The sequence below is a fragment of the Halichoerus grypus genome, chromosome X, assembly GCF_964656455.1.
Source record: "Halichoerus grypus chromosome X, mHalGry1.hap1.1, whole genome shotgun sequence".
NCBI classification, from domain to species: domain Eukaryota; kingdom Metazoa; phylum Chordata; class Mammalia; order Carnivora; family Phocidae; genus Halichoerus; species Halichoerus grypus.
Window position 1 is genome coordinate 12,382,786 of NC_135727.1, and position 19,915 is coordinate 12,402,700.

Genomic DNA, 19,915 nt, shown 5'->3' on the forward strand with positions numbered 1-19,915 from the left:
ATCAAAATCCTAGAGGAGAACATAGGCAGTAACCTCTTTGACATCGCCCACAGCAACTTCTTTCAAGATACATCTCCAAAAGCTAGTGAAACAAAAGCAAAAATGAACTTTTGGGACTTCATCAAGATAAAAAGCTTCTGCACAGCAAAGGAAACAGTCAAGAAAACAAAGAGGCAACCCACAGAATGGGAGAAGATATTTGCAAATGACACTACAGATAAAGGGCTGGTATCCAAGATCTATAAAGATGGCTAAAAGACACATGAAAAAAATGTTCATCATCATTAGCCATCAGGGAAATTCAAATCAAAACCACATTGAGATACCACCTTACACCAGTTAGAATGGCCAAAATGGACAGGGAAAGAAACAACAAATGTTGGAGAGGTTGTGGAGAAAGGGGAACTCTCTTACACTGTTGGTGGGAATGCAAGTTGGTACAGCCACTTTGGAAAACAGTGTGGAGGTTCCTCAAAAAGTTAAAAATAGAGCTACCCTATGACCCAGCAATTGCACTCCTGGGTATTTACCCCAAAGACACAGATGTAGTGAAAAGAAGGGCCATATGCACCCCAATGTTCATAGCAGCAATGTCCTCAATAGCCAAACTGTGGAAAGAGCCTAGATGCCCTTCAACAGATGAATGGATAAAGAAGATGTGGTCCATATATACAGTGGAATATTACTCAGCCATCAGAAAGGATGAATACCCAACTTTTACATCAACATGGATGGGACTGGAGGAGATGATGCTAAGTGAAATAAGTCAAGCAGAGAAAGTCAATTATCATATGGTTTCACTTATTTGTGGAACATAAGGAATAGCATGGAGGACACCAGGAGAAGGAAGGGAAAAATGGGGGGCGGGAATTGGAGGGAGAGATGAACCATGAGAGTCTATGGACTCTGAGAAATAAACAGGGTTTTAGAGGGGAGGGGGGAGGGAGGATTGGATAGCCTGGTGATGGGTATTAAGGAGGGCACGTACTGCATGGAGCACTGGGTGTTATACGAAAACAATGGATCGTGGATCACCACATCAAAAACTAATGATGTATGGTGACTAACATAACATAATAAAATTAAAACAAAAAACAAAAAAGAATTCAGCCTCTGTAGATGTTTGCTTACACAGAGCTTTCCATGACCTTTCCTATCTACCATTTATGAGGGAGGTTTTGGGATGTGTTGGTTTATTTTTTTGTTTGTTTCATTTTGTTTATTTAAATTCAAGTTAGTTGACATAGTGTATTATTAGTTCCAGGGGGAGAATTTAGTGATTCATCAGTTGCGTATAACACCTAGTGCTCATTACGTCAAGTGCCTTCCTTAATGCCCATCACCCAGTTACCCCATCCCCCCACCCACTTCCCCTTCAGCAACCCTCAATTTGTTCCCTAGAGTTAAGCGTCTCTTATGATATGCCTCCCTCTCTATTTTCATTTTATTTTATTTTTCCTTTTTAATGTTAAAAATTTGAGCCTTTTGTGTCCTTTGGATAAATACTTAGTAGTGCAACTGCTGGGTAATAGGGTAGTTCTATTTGTAACTTTTTGAGGAACCTCCATACTGTTTTCCATAGTGGCTGCACCATCTTGCATTCTACCAACAGTGTAAGAAAGATCCCCTTTCTCTGCATCTTTGCCAACATCTGTTGTCTCCTGAGTTGTTAATTTTAGCCATTCTGACTGGTGTGAGGTGGTAACTCATTGTGGTTTTGTTTTGTATTTCCCTGATGATGCGTGATGTTGAGCATTTTTTCATATGTCTGTTAGCCATTTGTATGTCTTCTTTGCAGAAATGTCTGTTCATGTCTTCTACCCATTTGTTGACTGGATTTTTTTTTTCGGGGGGGGGGTGTTGAGTTTGATAAGTTCTTTATAGATCTTGGATACTAGCCCTTTATCTGATATGTCATTTGCAAATATCCTCCCATTCTGTAGTTTGCCTTTTAGTTTTATTGAGTGTTTCCTTTGCTGTGCAAAAGCTTTTTATCCTAATGAAGTCCCAATAGTTCATTTTTTTAAAGATTTTATTTATTTGACAGAGAGAGATAGGGAGAGGGAACACAAGCACAGGGAGCTGGAGAGGGAGAAGCAGGCTCCCCGCTGAGCAGGGAGCCTGACGCAGGGCTCGATCCCAGGATGCTGGGACCATGACCTGAGGCAAAGGCAGACACCTAATGACTGAGCCACACAGGCGCCCCCCAATAGATCATTTTTGCTTGTTTCCCTTGCCTCTGGAGCCATTTCTAGGAAGATGTTTTGCAGCCAAGGTCAAAGAGGTTGCTGCCTGTGTTCTCCTCTAGGATTTGGATGGACTCCTGTCTCACATTTATGTCTTTCATCTATTTTGAATTTATTTTTGTGTATGATGTAAGAAAGTGGTCCTGTTTCATTCTTCTGCATGTGGCTGTCCAATTTTCCCAACAGCATATGTTGAAGAGACTGTCTTTTTTCCATTGGATGTTCTTTCCTGCTTTGTCGAAGATTAGTTGACCATAGAGTTGAGAGTCCATTTCTGGGTTCTCTATTCTGTTCCATTGATCTATGTGTCTGTTTTTGTGCTAGTGCCATACTGTCTTGAGGAGTACAGCTTTGTAATACAGCTTGAAGTCTGGAATTGTGATGCCTCTAGTTTTGGTTTTCTTTTGCAACATTACTTTATCTATTCGGGTTTTTTTCTGGTCCCATACAAATTTTAGAACTGTTTGTTCCAGCTTTGTGAAAAATGCTGGTGGTATTTTGATAGGGATTGCATTGAATGTGTAGATTGCTTTGGGTAGCATAGACATTTTAACAATATTTGTTCTTCCAATCCATGAGCATGGAATGTTTTTCCATTTCTTTGTGTCTTCCTCAATTTCTTTTTTTTTTTTTTTTTAGATTTTATTTATTTATTTGAGACAGAATGAGAGAGAGAGAGAGAGAGAGCACATGAGAGGGGGGAGGGTCAGAGGTAGAAGCAGGCTCCCCGCCGAGCAGGGAGCCCGATGCGGGACTCGATCCAGGGACTCCAGGATCATGACCTGAGCCGAAGGCAGTCGCCCAACCAACTGAGCCACCCAGGCGCCCCTCTCAATTTCTTTCATAAGTGTTCTATAGTTTTCAGAGTACAGATCTTTTACCTCTTTGGTTAGGTTTATTCCCAGTTATCTTACAGTTTTTGGTGCAGTTGTAAATGGGATCGATTCCTTGATTTCTCTTTCTGCTGCTTCATTGTTGGTTATAAAAATGCAACAGACTTCTGTGCATCGATTTTATATACTGTGACTTTGCTAAATTCATGTGGCAGTTCTAGCAATTTTTTGGTAGTGTTTTGGGTTTTCTACATACTATATCATGTCTTCTGTGAAGAAAAAAAGTTTGACTTCTTCTTTGCCAATTTGGATGCGTTTTATTTCTTTTTGTTGCCTGATTGCTTAGGTTGGGACCTCCAGTACTATGTTGAACAACAGTGGTGAGAGTGGACATCCCTGTCGTGTTCCTGATCTTAGGGGAAAAGCTCTCAGTTTTTCCCCATTAAGGACAATATTAGCTGTGGGTCTTCCACATATGGCTTTTATGATGTTGAGGTATGTTTCATGTATCCTTACTTTGTTGAGGGTTTTTGTCAAGAAAAGATGCTGTATTTTGTCTAATGATTTTTTCTGCATCTATTGAGAGGATCATATGGTTCTTATCCTTCCTTTTATTAATGTGGTGTATCACGATTGATTCGCAGATGTTGAACTAACCCTGTAGCCCAGGAATATATCTCACTTGGTCCTGGTGAATAATCCTTTTAATGTACTGTTGGATCCAATTAACTAGTATCTGGGTGAGAATTTTTACATCCATGTTCATCAGGGATATTGGTCTGTAATTCTCCCTTTTGGTGGGGTCTTTGTCTGATTTTGAGATAAAGGTATAATGTTGGCTTCATAGAATGAGTTTGGAAGTTTTCCTTCCATTTCTATTTTTTGGAGTAGTTTGAGAAGAATAGGTATTATCTCTACTTTAAATGTTTGGTAGAATTCCCAGGGAGGCCATCCAGCCCTGGATTTTTGTTTGTTGGGAGATTTTTGATGACTAATTCAATTTCTTGGCTGGTTATGGGTCTGATCAGATTTTCTATTTATTCCTGTTTTAGTTTTTCTCTTTTTTAAAAAATTTTATTTATTTTTTTGACAGAGAGAGAGAGAGCACAAACAGGGGGAGTGGCAAGCAGAGGGAGGGGGAGAAGCAGGCTCCCTGCTGAGCAGGGATTCCAATGTGGGGTTCAATCCTGGGACCCAGGGATCATGACCTGAGCTGAAGGCAGATGCTTAACCAACTGAGCCACTCAGGAGCCCCAGCCTGTTTCAGTTTTGATAGTTTGTATGTTTCTTGGAATTTATCCATTTCTTCCAGATTGCCTAATTTGTTGGCATATAATTGCTCATAATATTCCCTTATAATGGTTTGTATTTTTGTGGTGTTGGTTATGATCTCTCCTTTTTCATTCATGATTTTGTGTCTTTTTTCTTTTTGATAAGTCTGGCTAGGGGTTTATCAATCTTGTCAATTCTTTCAAAGAACACAGTCCTGGTTTCATTGATGTGTTCTACTTTTTTTTTTTAATTTCTATATCATTGATTTCTGCTCTAAACTTTATTTCTCTTCTCCTGCTAGATTTAGGCTTTATTTGCTGTTCTTTTTCCAGCTCTTTTAGGTGTAAGGTTAAGTTGTGTATTTGAGACTTTTCTTGCTTCTTGTGAAAGACCTGTATTGCTATATACTTCCTTTTTAGGACTGCCTTTGCTGCATCCCAAAGGTTTTGGACTATTGTATTTTCATTATCATTTGTTCCCATGTATTTTTTAAATTTCTTCTTTGATTTTCTAGTTGACCATTCATTCTTTAGTAGGATGCTCTTTAGCCTCCATATATTTGTGGTCCTTCCAAATTTTTTCTTGTGGTTGACTTCAAGTTTTGTAGCACTGTGGTCTGAAAATATGCATGGCATGATTTCAGTCTTTTTGTACAGGTTGAGTCCTGATTTGTGACCCAGTATGTGATCTATTCTGGAGAAAGTTCCATGTGCACTTGAAAAAAAAAGGTGTGTTCTGCTGCTTTAGGATGAAATGCTCTGAATATATCTGTTAAGTCCATCTGGTCCAGTGTGTCATTCAAAGCCCTTGTTTCCTAGTTGATCTTCTGCTTAGAAATGATCTGTCCATTGCTGTGAGTAGGTTGTTAAAGTCCCCTACTATTATTGTATTATTATCAATGAGTTTCTTAAGTTTGTTATTAATTGATTTAGATATTTGGCTGCTCCCAAGTTAGGGGCATAAATATTTACAATTGTTAGATCTTCTTGTGGGATAGACCCCTTTATTATGATATAGTGTCCTTCTTCATCTCTTATTACAGACTTTGTTTTAAAATCTAGTAATAAAAACTTAAAAAGAATAAGAAAATAAGTGAAAAATAATAATAAAATAAAGAATAAAAGTACAAAGGAGGCTAGATCCTATTTTCCCCTAGAGCTGAAGCTTTGCAGCACTGTATGATCAGTAAACTTGGTGTGAACTAGTTATTTGTGCTGGTCTTCTGGGGCAGGAGTCTGCTGCTCTGATTCTCAGGGGGACTGGCGCTATTGGAAATGTGCCTCGAGAGCGCAGGGAGGTGGGGCTTGGTGTAAGCAGCTCTGGACTCCACTAGGTGGCGCTGTTTTGCCCCCTCGTGTCTTTCAGCGCTGATGGGCCAGATGACTATGGCGGCACCCAGCTCTCTAGCCCTGGAGCTGAAAATTCACACCCCCCACTCTGCAGTGAGCCCTCACAGAAGAGCAATCAATCACTCTTGGTTCCCCGGTTTCCATCAGAACCCTGTGTTCACCCTGCCTGGGTCCGAGCTTTTTTTTATCTCAGGCACACAACTGAGTTTCAAAACTCCAAATTTTAGGGACTCTTGCTGTGCAGACCTGCTGTTCCTCCTGAGGAGGGTCTCACCATGCTTCTGCCTTTTGCTGACCAGTCCCAGGAAAGTGGTTGGTACAACCATGCAGTTGTTCACAGTTTATGGCAATACAGGGCAGAAAGCCAACACCTAGACTCTTTGCTTTCAGCCAGCTACCACACTCCTATGCCTGGGAACAGTGCAACACTTAAGCACCACCTGTTCTTCTTGTGACCCAGGGAATCCTCAGACCACAGTGTCACACCTGGGATTCTGCCCCACCTCGCCACCTGAGCACCTTTGAGCCAAGCACGTCCGCCACTGTAACAGACTTCTAAAAGTTCCGATTTTGCACTCCACTGCTTATAATACTTTGCAGTAGCCTCCTTAAGTAGGTTCTGTCCCCACCACCATATCCACAGCAATATCACACCAGATTCAAGTCTCCACACCTCCTACCTTCCAAAAGGTGGTCATTTTTCTACTTGTAGACTTGCAGTATTTGTTTTCCCAGACCTCTGATTGATTTCTTGGGTGTTCAGAATGATTGATAACTAGCTGTATTTGAGAGACCAAACTTAGGGTCCCTCTACTCCTCCGCCATCTCAACTCCTCCTGTTTTGTTTTTTATTTTGTTTTGACGCTTTGGGTTTTAACCACATGGTAAACTCATTCATCTGTGTATGTGTTCAGTGGACAATTCCAAAAAATACATCCCATTAAAATCCTACTACAAATATCAGGGTGGTTTCAAAAACAATCTGACTTCAGAATTATATCCCAATAACCAGTACATTACACATCACATCAGACCCTACTCACAAGCCCATCTGGAAAACACTGAGAGGTTTTTAAATACACCCAGGGGGGATGACCATATATTAGCTTCCTAGGGCTGCCGTAACAAATTACCACAAACTGACTGGATTAAAACAATAGAAATTTATTCTTTCACAGTTCTGGAGGCCAGCGGTCCAAAATGAAGGTGCCAGCAAGTTGGTGCCTTCTGCAGACTTTGAAGAAGAACTCGATCTCATGGCTTTCTCCTAGCTTCTGGAGATTGCCAACAAACCTTGACATTCCTTCCCTTTCAGATGCATCACTCCAATCTCTGATTCCATTCTTCACATCCCCTTCTCTATGTCTGTGTGTATTTTTTTTTTTAAAGATTTTATTTATTTGACAGAGAGAGAGGAACAGCGAGAGAGGGAACACAAGCAGGGGGAGTAGGAGAGGGAGAAGCAGGCTTCCTGCCGAGCAGAGAGCCCGATGCAGGGCTCGATCCCAGGACCCTGGGATCATGACCTGAGCCGAAGGCAGACATTTAACTGACTGAGCCACCCAGGCGCCCCTGTGTGTGTGTTTAAATCTCCATCTCCTTTTTCTTATTATACCATTCATTGTTTTTAGGGCCCACCCTAAATCCAAGATAATCACAACTCTAGCTTCCTAAAGTAATTACATTTGCAAAACCTCTACCCCCTAATCAGGCCACATACACACATACAGGTATGCCCCATTTTTAGAAAGTTTGCATTACGCCACTTCATTTTTATGAAAGATCTATGTTGGTACCTGTTTTCACTAACTGAAAGAAATTCCAAGAGGATTTTTGCTTTTAAGAAAAAAAGGTGAAAAACAAAAATATAGAGTTCAGCATTTGTTTTGCAGTGAGCCCTATAAAGAGGCAGCCTCTATAAAGTGCCTCTATAAAGAGGCAGCACACACCCCAAGCAGAGAGGGTGGCACCACCAAGCTCTTTCCCCCGGAACTACATTCGGCATCTCAGCATCAAGCTGCCATACCTTTGAAGTTATCTTTGAGCATCTGTACTTTATCTTGATTCATTTTGTACATCTGTTACCAAGATGTGTCCTAAGGTATCAGAAGAGCCTAAGAGAGGTTATTTTTGGGGTCTGGGAATGCTAAAAACATTTTCCTTATAAATTAATGGTAATTGCTTCTCCATGCTATGCCATTTAGGCTTACAAAAGTTTTCATAGGAATGCTCTACTTTCAGATAGAGAGGGAAATCTATACTGGAAATTAGGCCTTGGACATATCTTTTGAAGGGTCACCGTTCCACTTACTATGGATCAACAGAAACAGCACTTGTCCAAATCAAACGTTTAAGCTCACGGGACTGTTGCTATCAGGTTTCCAGAGTGATGTTTGGGAGAGGCAGGGGACTTTTGCAAGGGTAGGAATATTCTATGTTAGGGGGACGGCAAGTGGTTCTGGGTTGCCCATTGGGAGCAAAGCACAGACTTCAGAGAAGACAGTGAAGAGCTGGTCAGTCAGCCAGGTTCCAGAATTGGACAGGAGGGCACACTGGGGAAGATAAGGAGGAAGATGCTGTAATTCAGGAATTTGCTAGGACTGGACACAAATGCCAGCAGCTGGTTAGAATCAGCTATTAAGGTATTATAGGGTTAAGAGCAGGAGGACCCTAGATAAATAAAGTTTAGTCAATTCCCAAATTATGTTTTATTCTCATTTCTTCTTCTTTCTTTAGGGGTCTGCTTTTAGTACCTTGTCACATGGTCCTTCTTTTTGCTGCCTGAGAGACATTACCGAGTATTTGACAGAGAGAGAGGGACAGCGAGAGAGGGAACACAAGCAGGGGGAGTAGGAGAGGGAGAAGCAGGCTTCCTGCCAAGCCAGGAAGAATTGGCTAAGCGACAGAAGACCTGCCTCAGGCTGTGAGTGGAACCAACATGGATCCTAGATGAATTCAGACCAGGGTTCTAGTCCCAGCCCCATCACTTACTAGCAGTATAATCTTGGGGAAATTACCAGTCGCTGTGAGTCTTAGATTCATCATCTGTAAAATGGGTTTGATGAGCCCTGTCTTCTAAGACAGCTGGAATGTATGTAAAGTATCTGGTACAGTGCCTGACATTTATCAGATCTTTAGTAAATAGCAGTTATTTCTAATATTATTTTGTCCCCAGCCCCTACTGCCCTCTCCTCTGGGATTTTGTGCTCATCCAGGACATCTCAGATAATATGTAGCTCAAGAGGAGTCAGAATGCCAAATTAGGCAAAAATGTTGCTTCACAAATAAAATTCATTAAATTTTCCCTCTTAGAGGATATATAATTTGGCTATGTGTCAGTCTTTCTCAGCTGATATAACTAAAAGGTTCCCAAAATTTGAGTCAAAGACCAACTCCTTCCTTCCCTCCTAGCTGTTCATCCATCCAAAACACTATTTTCAATCATTTTACTCCCACCAAAATCTAGATCTGCTTAGATTTAGCCAAATTACACTCAAGATAACCTACCTTTAATGTTATTCTAATGGAGTGGGCTCTGGCTCTCTCTGGCTAGGGAAGAGTGCTAGCTTAGTGGCTTCTGGATACCACCTCAAGGGAATATCACTCTATTCTCAAGAAATCATTGCAGATGATGTATATAGGACACCTAGTTAAGTGCGCTGTGTTAACTACACTGAGACAAGAGTTCAGAATATCTTCCATACTTGTTCCAGGTGGAGATTTCTCCAGCTTATCCATGATACAAAAAGAACTAGTAAGCGGTTTTCTATTCCAGGCTTTTCTGTCACTTCTAGAACACACCACCTGACAGACTGGCCCCTGCTACCACCCACAGCAGGAATTGCAGTTTCCCCAAGCCCTAAACTGCCTCAGCTTTGGGCATTTCTACTTGACTGCTCGCATCTGGAGATCTACCTCATCACTCCTTGTTTTTACTTGTTCTTTAGGTATTAGAAGACATCTCACCATCTTCCTGATGATTGCTGCTCCTAGCACCTACCATTTTATGATTAGGGGTGTGTCTTGTTTATCCTAGTATTTCCACTATTAACACAGTGCTTTCCAAGGAGAAAATATCCAATTAATGTTTGGTGAATAAATGAATCAGTAAGCAGGGTTTTTTAAAATAAGATTTATTAAGATTATGCCTATTTTCTTCAGTAAGCCAAGCAAATCCAGGTATGTATCTTTTAATTTTACAGAATAAACTGAAGTGGTTAAGGGAATCCAAAAATTAACCACATTTTACATTTTTTCTCCATTTTCTTTCACATTTCCAAGGAAATTCCTATTCCAGTATCATGTTATCTTGTTCCAGATCACAAAATAAGAGGGAAGGTTCCCCAGTTTGTTTTGTAAAATATCAAAACTCACATTCTTAAATCTGATAAACAGAAACAGGTGTGTGACAAATTCATTTACATACTTAGATTCTAAAGCTAATAAACATTTTATTTAAAAAACAGCATTTGAAGAATACCAAAAGGAAAAAAAAGATAAACTTCCAAATCATCCATATAGAAGAAGAACACAAAGTTGTATACTGTGTTCTCCCTAGCCTGACCCTGACCCTCCTCTACTCAGAGCCAGGACTGACCTCTTCAAATACAGCATATCTGGGCTCACTCTTCAGTTGGGGCAGGAGAAGCTGCTGACCAATGCTATGCAATGAACATGGAAGTAGTATTATCCACAGAACCAATTCTGCGCTGGGCTCTCTCTTCCTCATCTCTTAAAGCCTCCTCATACCAGTATGAGAAGGAAATGGGGTCAGTCCCTTTGATCTTAGCCAAAAACTCCAGAACTTTCATCTTACTGGTTTCAGCATGAGCCCTGGGACCCCACAGGAATTCACAGCATGGAGGATCACTGTTAGGCACCTGCCGGTACTCCAGATAATTCTCCTGCACCCAATCTCTGGTGATGAGCTTCCTGGGCTCCCCATAAATGAAATGATCCCTCCCAGCATACACTCCCATCATATTCAGGAAATCCCAGATGTCTTCTTCAGGGGCACAATTGCCCTCTATGAAGATCACACCCAGGATGATTATCAGGAGACCATTTTTAGGCATGCTCTGGTTGTCGCTAAGCATCTCATCATGGGTGAGGTCCAGGGAGTTGACAAGGACATAGGAGTGGGTGGTGGGGTCCACTTCCTTCACATCAATGCCAGAGATCACCTCCAAACACTTAGACGCTTTCTTGAAGATCACAGGGAATTGTTTCTTGTACCTTTTGATGACAAACTTTACCATTTCTGCCTTTGTGATGCGCTCCTTCAGTCGATACTTGAGGATCATGAAATGTACCAAATCAGCCACCTTCTCATCTAGTGGGTCTCTGGGCAAAGATTCAGTGTCTGTTAAGGTGTAAGGGGAACCTGTATCTTCTTCTTGGCTGTTGGAGACTCCTTCTGATGTGCTCCATGATGCAGAGAAGGAGCAGGAGCTCTGAGGACTCTGGGGAGGACTCAGGGTTGCAGCAGGCTCCTCTTCCTCCTCCTCCTCTAGAGAGACTGGGATCACAGGAGAGGAAGGCGGGGAGGCGGAGGTGGAGGGGTAAGAGAAGTTGAAAGAGCAACTGGAAATAGAGGAAGTCTCCTCCTCGTCCTCAGCTACAAGAACATCTGCCACTTCTAGGCCTTGTATCTCACTTTGGGCTTGAAAGTCTGGCTCAAATGTGAGGCGTAGACGCTTTGGAGAGCAAGGCATGATGACTCTTGTTGGCAGTAGCAAGAAGTATGAGCAAGACAATGGGAGATGGGGTACCACCGGCCTATGGGAGGAAGGAAGAGGGTTAGCAGTCTCAGCAGAGAAACACCCTTGGCAGCTCTGACAAAGGCCAACTTACAGGCTCTTTGGGGGGTGGTCTAGGGCCTCACAGAACTTCTGTCTTCCTGGACAGTTTGTTTCCTAGAAACCTATAGGAGGATATAAGAAAGCGCTTCAGGGTGCAGCCAGCCAGCACAGCTCAAGTCTTCCAGAGCTGACTGTGGGCAGGTGAAGTTGGGCACTCTGGGGTCCCTTCTGTTCTGACATGGGTGGAGTCTTTAGTAGACATTCAAGGTGTGTACCTCACCTTGGCTCCTAGCACTGCCTAGGCCTCCTCTGCTCTGCTGACCTGAGGACATGTGCCTCACACCAAGACCTCACCTCATAATTCTGGAGCCCTGAACAGGGGAGGAGGGGCCAGGCTCTGGGAGATCCCTACTATCCTGCAGTGGATGATCCCCTCTGTGCTCACTAAGGTTCTCACCTTTCCCCTGACAAGGCCTGCCCACTACCCCACCACCACCACACCACTGCGGCCAATCCCTCCCCAACATCCCTGCCTCTGCTAGTGTAAGGTAAAATTTTCAGAACAGGAGCTCACATTCCTGAGACCAATGAGAAGGAAGTGAAAGAGCAACACATTTGACCATACAAGCCCAGGGCTTCCCTGGATGACAGCAAGGGTGGCCAAAGTCTGTGAGAATCCCTCTCTCCTAGCTGAGGGTTACCCTCATTCCTCACATTGATGCCTGGTAGAGCCTGGGACTCCTCCCTCTGTTTTCCTAAGTCTGGCCCCTTCAGAACAAGCCTTCACCTCCCTGAGACCACCAAGAAAGGACTGAGAGCACACCATATCTGTTCACTATGCCCCAGGACCTCCCAGAGCTGACAGCAGGGGCAGGGTAGGGCTGTGTATGCCTTCAGTCCTCACTCAGGGTCTCTATCTTAAAACCTGGCAGAGACTGGGACTCCTCCCTCTGCTGTCCTGATGTGTCTCCTCCTCAGAGCAAGACCCGCACCTTCCTGAGAACCCCTGCACAAAAATGAAGAGGCACCACATCTTGCCACCTTTGCTAGATCCTTCCAGTGCTAACAAGGGGAGGGCCCCACCTGTTCTGTGGTGGGACTATCCTCAATCCTCCCTTCATGGCATTCATCTTTACTCTTGGCACAACCCGGGCTACTCCCTGCTGACTGAATATCACCCCTCAGGCCATGACCGCACCTCTCTGGGACACCTCCCTCACCTGGGGAAAGTGAGGGCATACTATATCCAGGCAACCCTGCTTGGGTTGTCCCAGGGCTGAGAAAAGAAGTGAGCCAGTCTCTATGGGGTCTCTTCTTTCTGGGGTGGGAAGTACCTTTGTTCCTCACCAAAGGTCCTTACCTTGACTCCTGGTAGAGCTTGGGACTCCTTCCTCTTCTGACCTGATGTGGCTTCTCAGCTGACCTGCCTTCACATTTAGACTAAAGACCTCAGCTCCAAGTCCCTCAAGACAAAAGTGAAGAGACATCACAGCCAGCCACTACTTCCCAGGGTCTCCCAGGGCTGACAGCAGAGGCTACACCCCATCTGTCCCAGATTGGGGGAGGGGTTCCCTCTGTCTTCCCTCAAGGCATTCTTTACTTGTGGCAGGACCTGGGCCCACTTCCTCTGGTGACCTGAAATCACCCTCTCAGGCCAAGGTCTCACTTCCCAGAGATACCTCCACCTACCCCATGCAGGAAGTGAGGATGTACCACATCTGGGCATTCCTACCCAGATCCTCCCAGGGTGGACAGTGGGGACAGGGTGAAGTTTCTGTGAGGCTCCATCTGTCTGGGTTGGGGTGCCCTTAGTCTTCCTTCAAGGTCCTTACCTCACCTTGACTTGTCACAGATCCTGGGATTCCTCCCTCTGTTGATGTCACCAGCTCAGACCAAGCCCTTCAACTCCCTGGGATACTCCAAACAAAAGTAAAAAGACACCAAATCCAGCCACTCCTGCCTGTACTCCTGGCAAGGCCTATCCTACCCTCTGCTGACCTGAAGTCTCCCCCTCCAACCCAGACCTCACCTCCATGAGCCCCTCTATCCCCTTGATTCTTGGTAGAGTCTATAGCAGAAGTTAGAGTTCCTCCCACCCAGCCACCCTGCTCAGATCCTCCCAGGGCTGAGATTCTGTGATGTCCTTCTTTTCAGGGAGGGGGAGTGGTTTCAGGCTTCACCAAGGGTCCTTACCTTGATTCCTGACAGAGCCCGGGACTCCTCCTTCTTCTGAACTGATGTGTCACCTCCTCAGACCAAGGTCCTCACCTCTCTAAGACTCTCCCCCAGACAAAAGTAAGGAAATATCACATCTAGCCAACCTTGCCTGTGGACTCCTGGGGTTGACAGGAGGGGCAGGGCATGGCTGGGGCCTCCTCTCTCTTGGGGTATTTTCAAGGTAGACCAAGACCACATCTACCTGGGTTGGAAGGTCCTCTCAATCCTCCCTCATGGTCCTCTCCTTGATGCCTGGCAGGGCCTGGACTGTACCCTCTATTAACCTGAGGTTACAACCCTCAGAAACAGCCTCACCTCCCTCAGACTCCCAAAGTGGAAATCAAGAAGCACTGTATTTGGCAACCCTGCTGTGTGGCCTCCCAGGGCCCATTAGGCAGGGGCAAGTTTCTGTAAGACCTCTCTCTATAGGATGAGAGGTCATCTAAATCCTCCCTCAGAGTCCTCATCTTGACACCTGACAGAGCACAGTATTCCTCCCTCTGCTGCACTCAGGCTACATCCATTAAACCAAGGTTTTCACTTCTCTGGGACCCTTGACAGCAAGGGTGGAGAAGCACTGGGTCCCATCTGCTCTGATGAAGGGGGTGCCCTGAGTCCTTAAACTGAACCCTGGTGGGGCCTGGGATTCCTCCCTTTATGAAGCTGCCCTTGCCCCTTCAGACCTAGGTCCTCATTCCCTTGAGAACCTCCAAACAAAAGTAAAGAGAAGCCACATCCTGTCACCTCCTAGGGCTCACAGCAGGGGCTGAATCCTGTCTGTTCTGCAGTGGGAGGATATCTTCTGTCTTCCCTTAAGGTATTCATATTGCCCCCTCAGACAAAGGCCTCGCTGCCATGAGACGAGCCCCACCACTCCCTGGAAGAACTGAGGGCACACCACATCTGACCACCATTGCTGAGTCCTCCTGTGGCTGACAGCAGGGGCAGAGTAGACTCCCTCTGTCTGCAGTAGAAGGTCCCATTATCCATCCTAAAAGTATTCATATTTATTCTTGACAGGGTCTGCATACCCTCCCTTCTGCTAACCTGAGGATGGTCCCTCAATCCATGGCCACCATCTCCTTGAGATGCCAGAGAAGTAAGTCAGGGATAAAGAACTGCCCCTGTGCTCCACAGCCCTGTTCAAGTCTTCTCAGGGCTGACACAAGGGGCAGGTTCATAAGGGGCCCCCACAGTCTGGACTGGGAGGTCCCTGCACTTTTCCCTCAGGGTCCTCAACTTGATGCCTGACAGGGCCTAGGACTCCTCCCTCTACTGACGTGAGCCTGCACCCCCTCAGGAAAAGCCTCATTCCCTCAGGCTCCAAAGATGAACGTCCAGATACACCACACCTGGATACATCACACCGGCGCCTGCGTGGAGCCTTCCGGGCAAACAACAGGGACAGGCGAGAAGGGTTGCGGCACCCCTCTGCAGTGAGAGCTCCTCTCAGTCCTTTCTCAGAGTCCTCACTTTAATGCCTGCCACGGCCTGGGACTTCTCCCTCTGGCAACCTGAATCTGCTTCGATCAAAAAAAGCCTCACGTCTCTCAAACTCCCAAGATGGGGGTCTGGATACAACACATCCAGGGCCCTGAGAGGGGCCTCCGGGGCTGACAAAAGGGGCGGGGTGGGGGCAGCGCACCCACTCTGTGGTGAGAGGTCTCCTCCCTCGGGGTCCTACCTTGTGCGGGCAAGACCTGGGAGGCGTCCCTCCGCTGAGCCGAGTGCAGCTCTAACAAGTCTCACGTCCCTCAGACTCCCAAAATGGAAATCGAGACAAAATATTCGGGACCCGTGCCTGTGGTTTCTCAGCGCTACCAGCAAGTGCATGGCGGGGCTTGCCGCCCCCCGCCACCACACACACCTCCATCTGCAGTGAGCAGAGCCTCCACTCTCCTTCAGGGTCCTCACCCTGTGCCCGGAAATGCCTGAGGCCGTCCCTCTGCTGACCTGAGTCGGAAGCACCTCAGACAAAGTGTCATGTCCCCCAGACTCCCGCAATGTAAGTCACGACATGCCATATCTGACCACCTCTGTTTGGGGTTTCCCAGAGTTGATGGCTGGGCGAGCCTCAGCCCCCATCTCAGTGGAGGGACGTCTCCACCTCCTCCCTCAGGGTTCTCACCTCGAAGCCTCGCAGAGCCTGGGATTCCTCCCTCTTTTGACCTAAATCTGCACCCCTCAAAGAAAGCCCCAGGTGCCCCAGGATCCCAAGACGAAAGTCACAGAACGCCACATCCGACCACCCGTGCCCGCGGCTTTCTAGGACTGATGGCACCGGCAGGGCAGAGCCCAGCCCCCACCCCCTGCCAGGGGAAGCCTCCCCATCCTCCCTCAGGGTCCTCACCTTGGAGGCCGGCGGAGCCTAGGACTCCTCTCTCTTCTGACCTAAGTCGGTTCCACTCACAGCTAGCCTCCACTTCCCTGACACAAAAGTCCAGACACGCCTGGACACAAAAGTCCAGACACGCCCCATACGGGAACTCTGCCCGGGGTCTCCCCGGGTGACTGCAGGGGTAGGGTGGAGCTAGAGGCCCTCTATACGTAGTGGGTGGTGCCTTCACGCCTTCCCCCAGGGTCTTCACCTCAATGATTGGCTAGACCTACAACTTCTCCCTCCGGTGATCTGAAGCCCCGCCCCTCAGGCCCTCAGATACAGGACAGGAACCCGAACATCCGGGGACCCAGCCTGGTCTTCTCAGGGTTGACAGTAAGGGCAAGGTGGCAGTGGGGGCCCCTTTATCTGTGGTGGGGGCTCCCCTCGCTCCCCCTCAGGGTCCTCATCTAGTGCCGACAAGGCCTGGGACTCGTCCCTCCCCTGACAGTCAGGCCCCCTCAGAAGCAGCCTCACATCCCCCGAGTCCCAAGACGAAAGTCACAGAACGCCACATCCGACCACCCGTGCCCGCGGCTTTCTAGGACTGATGGCACCGGCAGGGCAGAGCCCGGCCCCCACCCCCTGCCAGGGGAAGCCTCCCCCTTCTCCCTCAGGGTCCTCACCTCGAAGCCTGGCAGAGCCTAGGACTCCTCTCTCTTCTGACCTAAGTCGGTTCCACTCACAGCTAGCCTCCACTTCCCTGACACAAAAGTCCAGACACGCCCCATACGGGAACTCTGCCCGGGGCCCCGGGTGACTGCAGGGGTAGGGTGGAGCTAGAGGCCCTCTATACGTAGTGGGTGGTGCCTTCACGCCTTCCCCCAGGGTCTTCACCTCAATGATTGGCTAGACCTACAACTCCTCCCTCCGGTGATCTGAAGCCCCGCCCCTCAGGCCCTCAGATACAGGACAGGAACCCGAACATCCGGGGACCCAGCCTGGTCTTCTCAGGGTTGACAGTAAGGGCAAGGTGGCAGTGGGGGTCCCTTTATCTGTGGTGGGGGCTCCCCTCGCTCCCCCTCAGGGTCCTCATCTAGTGCCGACAAGGCCTGGGACTCGTCCCTCCCCTGACAGTCAGGCCCCCTCAGAAGCAGCCTCACATCCCCCGAGTCCCAAGACGAAAGTCACAGAACGCCACATCCGACCACCCGTGCCCGCGGCTTTCTAGGACTGATGGCACCCGCAGGGCGGAGCCCGGCCCCCACCCCCTGCCAGGGGAAGCCTCCCCTTCTCCCTCAGGGTCCTCACCTCGAAGCCTGGCAGAGCCTAGGATTCCTCTCTCTTCTGACCTAAGCCTGCTCCTCTCAGAGCTAGCCCCAAGTCCCTCACACTTCTCACACGAAAGTCCAGATACGCCACATACGGGAACTCTGCCCGGGGTCTCCCCGGGTGACTACAGGGGTAGGGCGGAGCTAGAGGCCCTCTATACGTAGTGGGTGGTGCCTTCACGCCTTCCCCCAGGGTCTTCACCTCAATGATTGTTTAGACCTACAACTCCTCCCACTGGTGATCTGAAGCCCCGCCCCTCAGGCCCTCAGATACAGGACAGGAACCCGAACATCCGGGGACCCAGCCTGGTCTTCTCAGGGTTGACAGTAAGGGCAAGGTGGCAGTGGGGGTCCCTTTATCTGTGGTGGGGGCTCCCCTCGCTCCCCCTCAGGGTCCTCATCTAGTGCCGACAAGGCCTGGGACTCGTCCCTCCCCTGACGGAGTCAGGCCCCCTCAGAAGAAGCCTCACGTCCCCCGAGTCCCAAGACGAAAGTCACAGAACGCCACATCCGACCACCCGTGCCCGCGGCTTTCTAGGACTGATGGCGCCGGCAGGGCAGAGCCCGGCCCCCACCCCCTGCCAGGGGAAGCCTCCCCCTTCTCCCTCAGGGTCCTCACCTCGAAGCCTGGCAGAGCCTAGGATTCCTCTCTCTTCTGACCTGTCTGCTCCGCTCAGAGAAAGCCTCAAGTCCCTCACTCCTGACACGGAAGTCCAGACACGCCCCATACGGGAACTCTGCCCGGGGTCTCCCCGGGATAACTGCATGGGTAGGGCGATGTCTGGGGCGGAAAAACCCCTCAGTCCTAGCTCAGGGTCCTCATCTTGACTCCTGGCACAGCCTGAGCCACTTCCCTCTCTGGAGCTGAGCTCACCAGCCCCAGAAGAAGCCCTTCCCCTTCCCAAGAACATCAAGGTGGAAGTGAGGGAGCATCTTATGGGCCATTCTGCACCAGGGCAACTGAGGGTTGACGTCAGGTGCAGGGCAAGCTCCCTGTCACCATCCTCCCATCTGAGATTGTAGGCATATCCTGGGACGTGTCCAGGGCATTTATATTTACTAAGGACAGGGCTTGCATGTCCTCCCTTTTGCAGATCTGATGCACCCCTCAGTCCAAGGCCCTCATTTCCGAGACTCCCTCTGTCGAAAGAGGGGGCACTTCTGCCTGACTGACCTGCCTGGGATCCCCCATTCTCATTACATGAGCAGCTTTCTGTGGGTTCCCCTTAGTCTGGGGAGTCTTCACAGTCCTCCCTCAAGATCCTCCTCTGGATGCCTGGCAGAGCCTGAGTCCCCTCCCTTCTGCCGACATGAAACTGGGCCCCTCACATCAAAGTTCTCACCTCTCCCTGATGCCCTAGTGAGACGTCAGGGGACACCCCATTTGGCCACCATGCTCTAGGGCCTCCCAGGGCTGAAAGCAGGTAAAAGGCTAGATTCTGTGGCACTTCCTCTATCTGGGTTTTGGGTCTATTTAGTCCTCCCTCAGGATCCTCACCTTGATGTTTGGCAGGGACCAGCCCCTCCCTTCTTTTGAGCACATCCAGTCCCAGGGCTAACCACAGAAACAGGGCAGGTTTCTTCAGGCCCTCAAATACTCCTGCAGGTCCTCACCTTGTCAACTAGCAAGGTCTGGATTCCTCCATTTGCTGACCTGTCTGCCACTCTCAGACCAAAGCCCCCAGCTTCCTGAGACCACCAAGCTGGAAATGAGGGAGGGCTGCTCAGCCTGGGACCCCTGCCTGCAGTCTCCCAGAACTAACACCAGCAGTGAGGCAGGATTCTGTGGGATACCCTCTGTTCTGGAATGGGTGGACCCCTTAGTTCTCTCTTGACGGTCCTCATCTTGTATCCTGGCTTCTCTATTAAATACCATGTAGGAAATTACCCCTTCCTGCCAGCTCTGACCATTTGTTCAAGTGCAACTCTTACAGAGAATAGTTTCAGGTTCCAGGCTAGATGCCAGGTGGGGTAGTAGCAGCACCCATGACAGAGAAGCCCAACTTCCCATAAGGTTTCTTCACCAGCCAGACTTAAACTTTGGAAACTTTTTATTCTAAAAAATTTACTTTCTACATAGAAGAGGCTGAACAGCATGATTTGGGAAGGTCCTACCTCTTTTGAGTTTATCTGATATTGCATTGTCCAGTGCAGTGATTTTCTTTTTTATAACCTTCATTCATAGTGAGAAATATATTATACATTGTACATCTCTCCAAAGTGTACATGTAATATATTTTTTTCATGAAAAAATACCTATCCTTACTATGGGTGATTCATTGTGATACCCACTATTCCGTTTTTAGTTCATACTTTATATTCTGCTAAAATATTTTTAAAACCAGTCCTTACTCACTAGTATGGTTTCAGATGATTATTAGCAGACTGGAGTCACACTGCCTCAATCAACCCCATCTTCCCTGCTGTCCTGACATTACCCCAGGGCTCCTGGCATCTGTGCTCTGAGGTGCAGTCTCAGATTTCTGCAATGAAGCAGAAGTTTAAAAAGGCTTGCTCCTCCCTATCCTGCCATCTGCCTTCTATTATTA

The 19,915-nt window shown here is 47.7% G+C and overlaps 1 protein-coding gene and 1 long non-coding RNA gene across 2 annotated transcripts; both read right to left on the minus strand.

Moving 5' to 3' along the window:
* Positions 1-10,338: 10,338 nt before the first annotated feature.
* On the minus strand, positions 10,339-11,414 carry LOC144378712 (melanoma-associated antigen 10-like). The gene has a single exon (XM_078064163.1). It carries the CDS (start codon positions 11,412-11,414, stop codon positions 10,362-10,364), a length of 1,053 nt encoding a protein of 350 aa, XP_077920289.1. The 3' UTR covers positions 10,339-10,361.
* A 138-nt stretch (positions 11,415-11,552) lies between these two features.
* On the minus strand, positions 11,553-13,780 carry LOC118545005 (uncharacterized). Its single transcript, XR_013444618.1, has 4 exons — positions 13,695-13,780; positions 13,334-13,410; positions 12,862-12,964; positions 11,553-11,623 (listed from the first exon to the last, which is right to left on the minus strand). It is a non-coding gene; the product is annotated as an uncharacterized LOC118545005 (long non-coding RNA).
* Between the last annotated feature and the right edge of the window lie 6,135 nt (positions 13,781-19,915).

Coding starts and splice junctions, on each gene's coding strand:
- LOC144378712 (XM_078064163.1), bottom strand. CDS start 11,414: ATGCCTTGCTCTCCAAAGCGTCTACGCCTCACATTTGAGCCAGACTTT.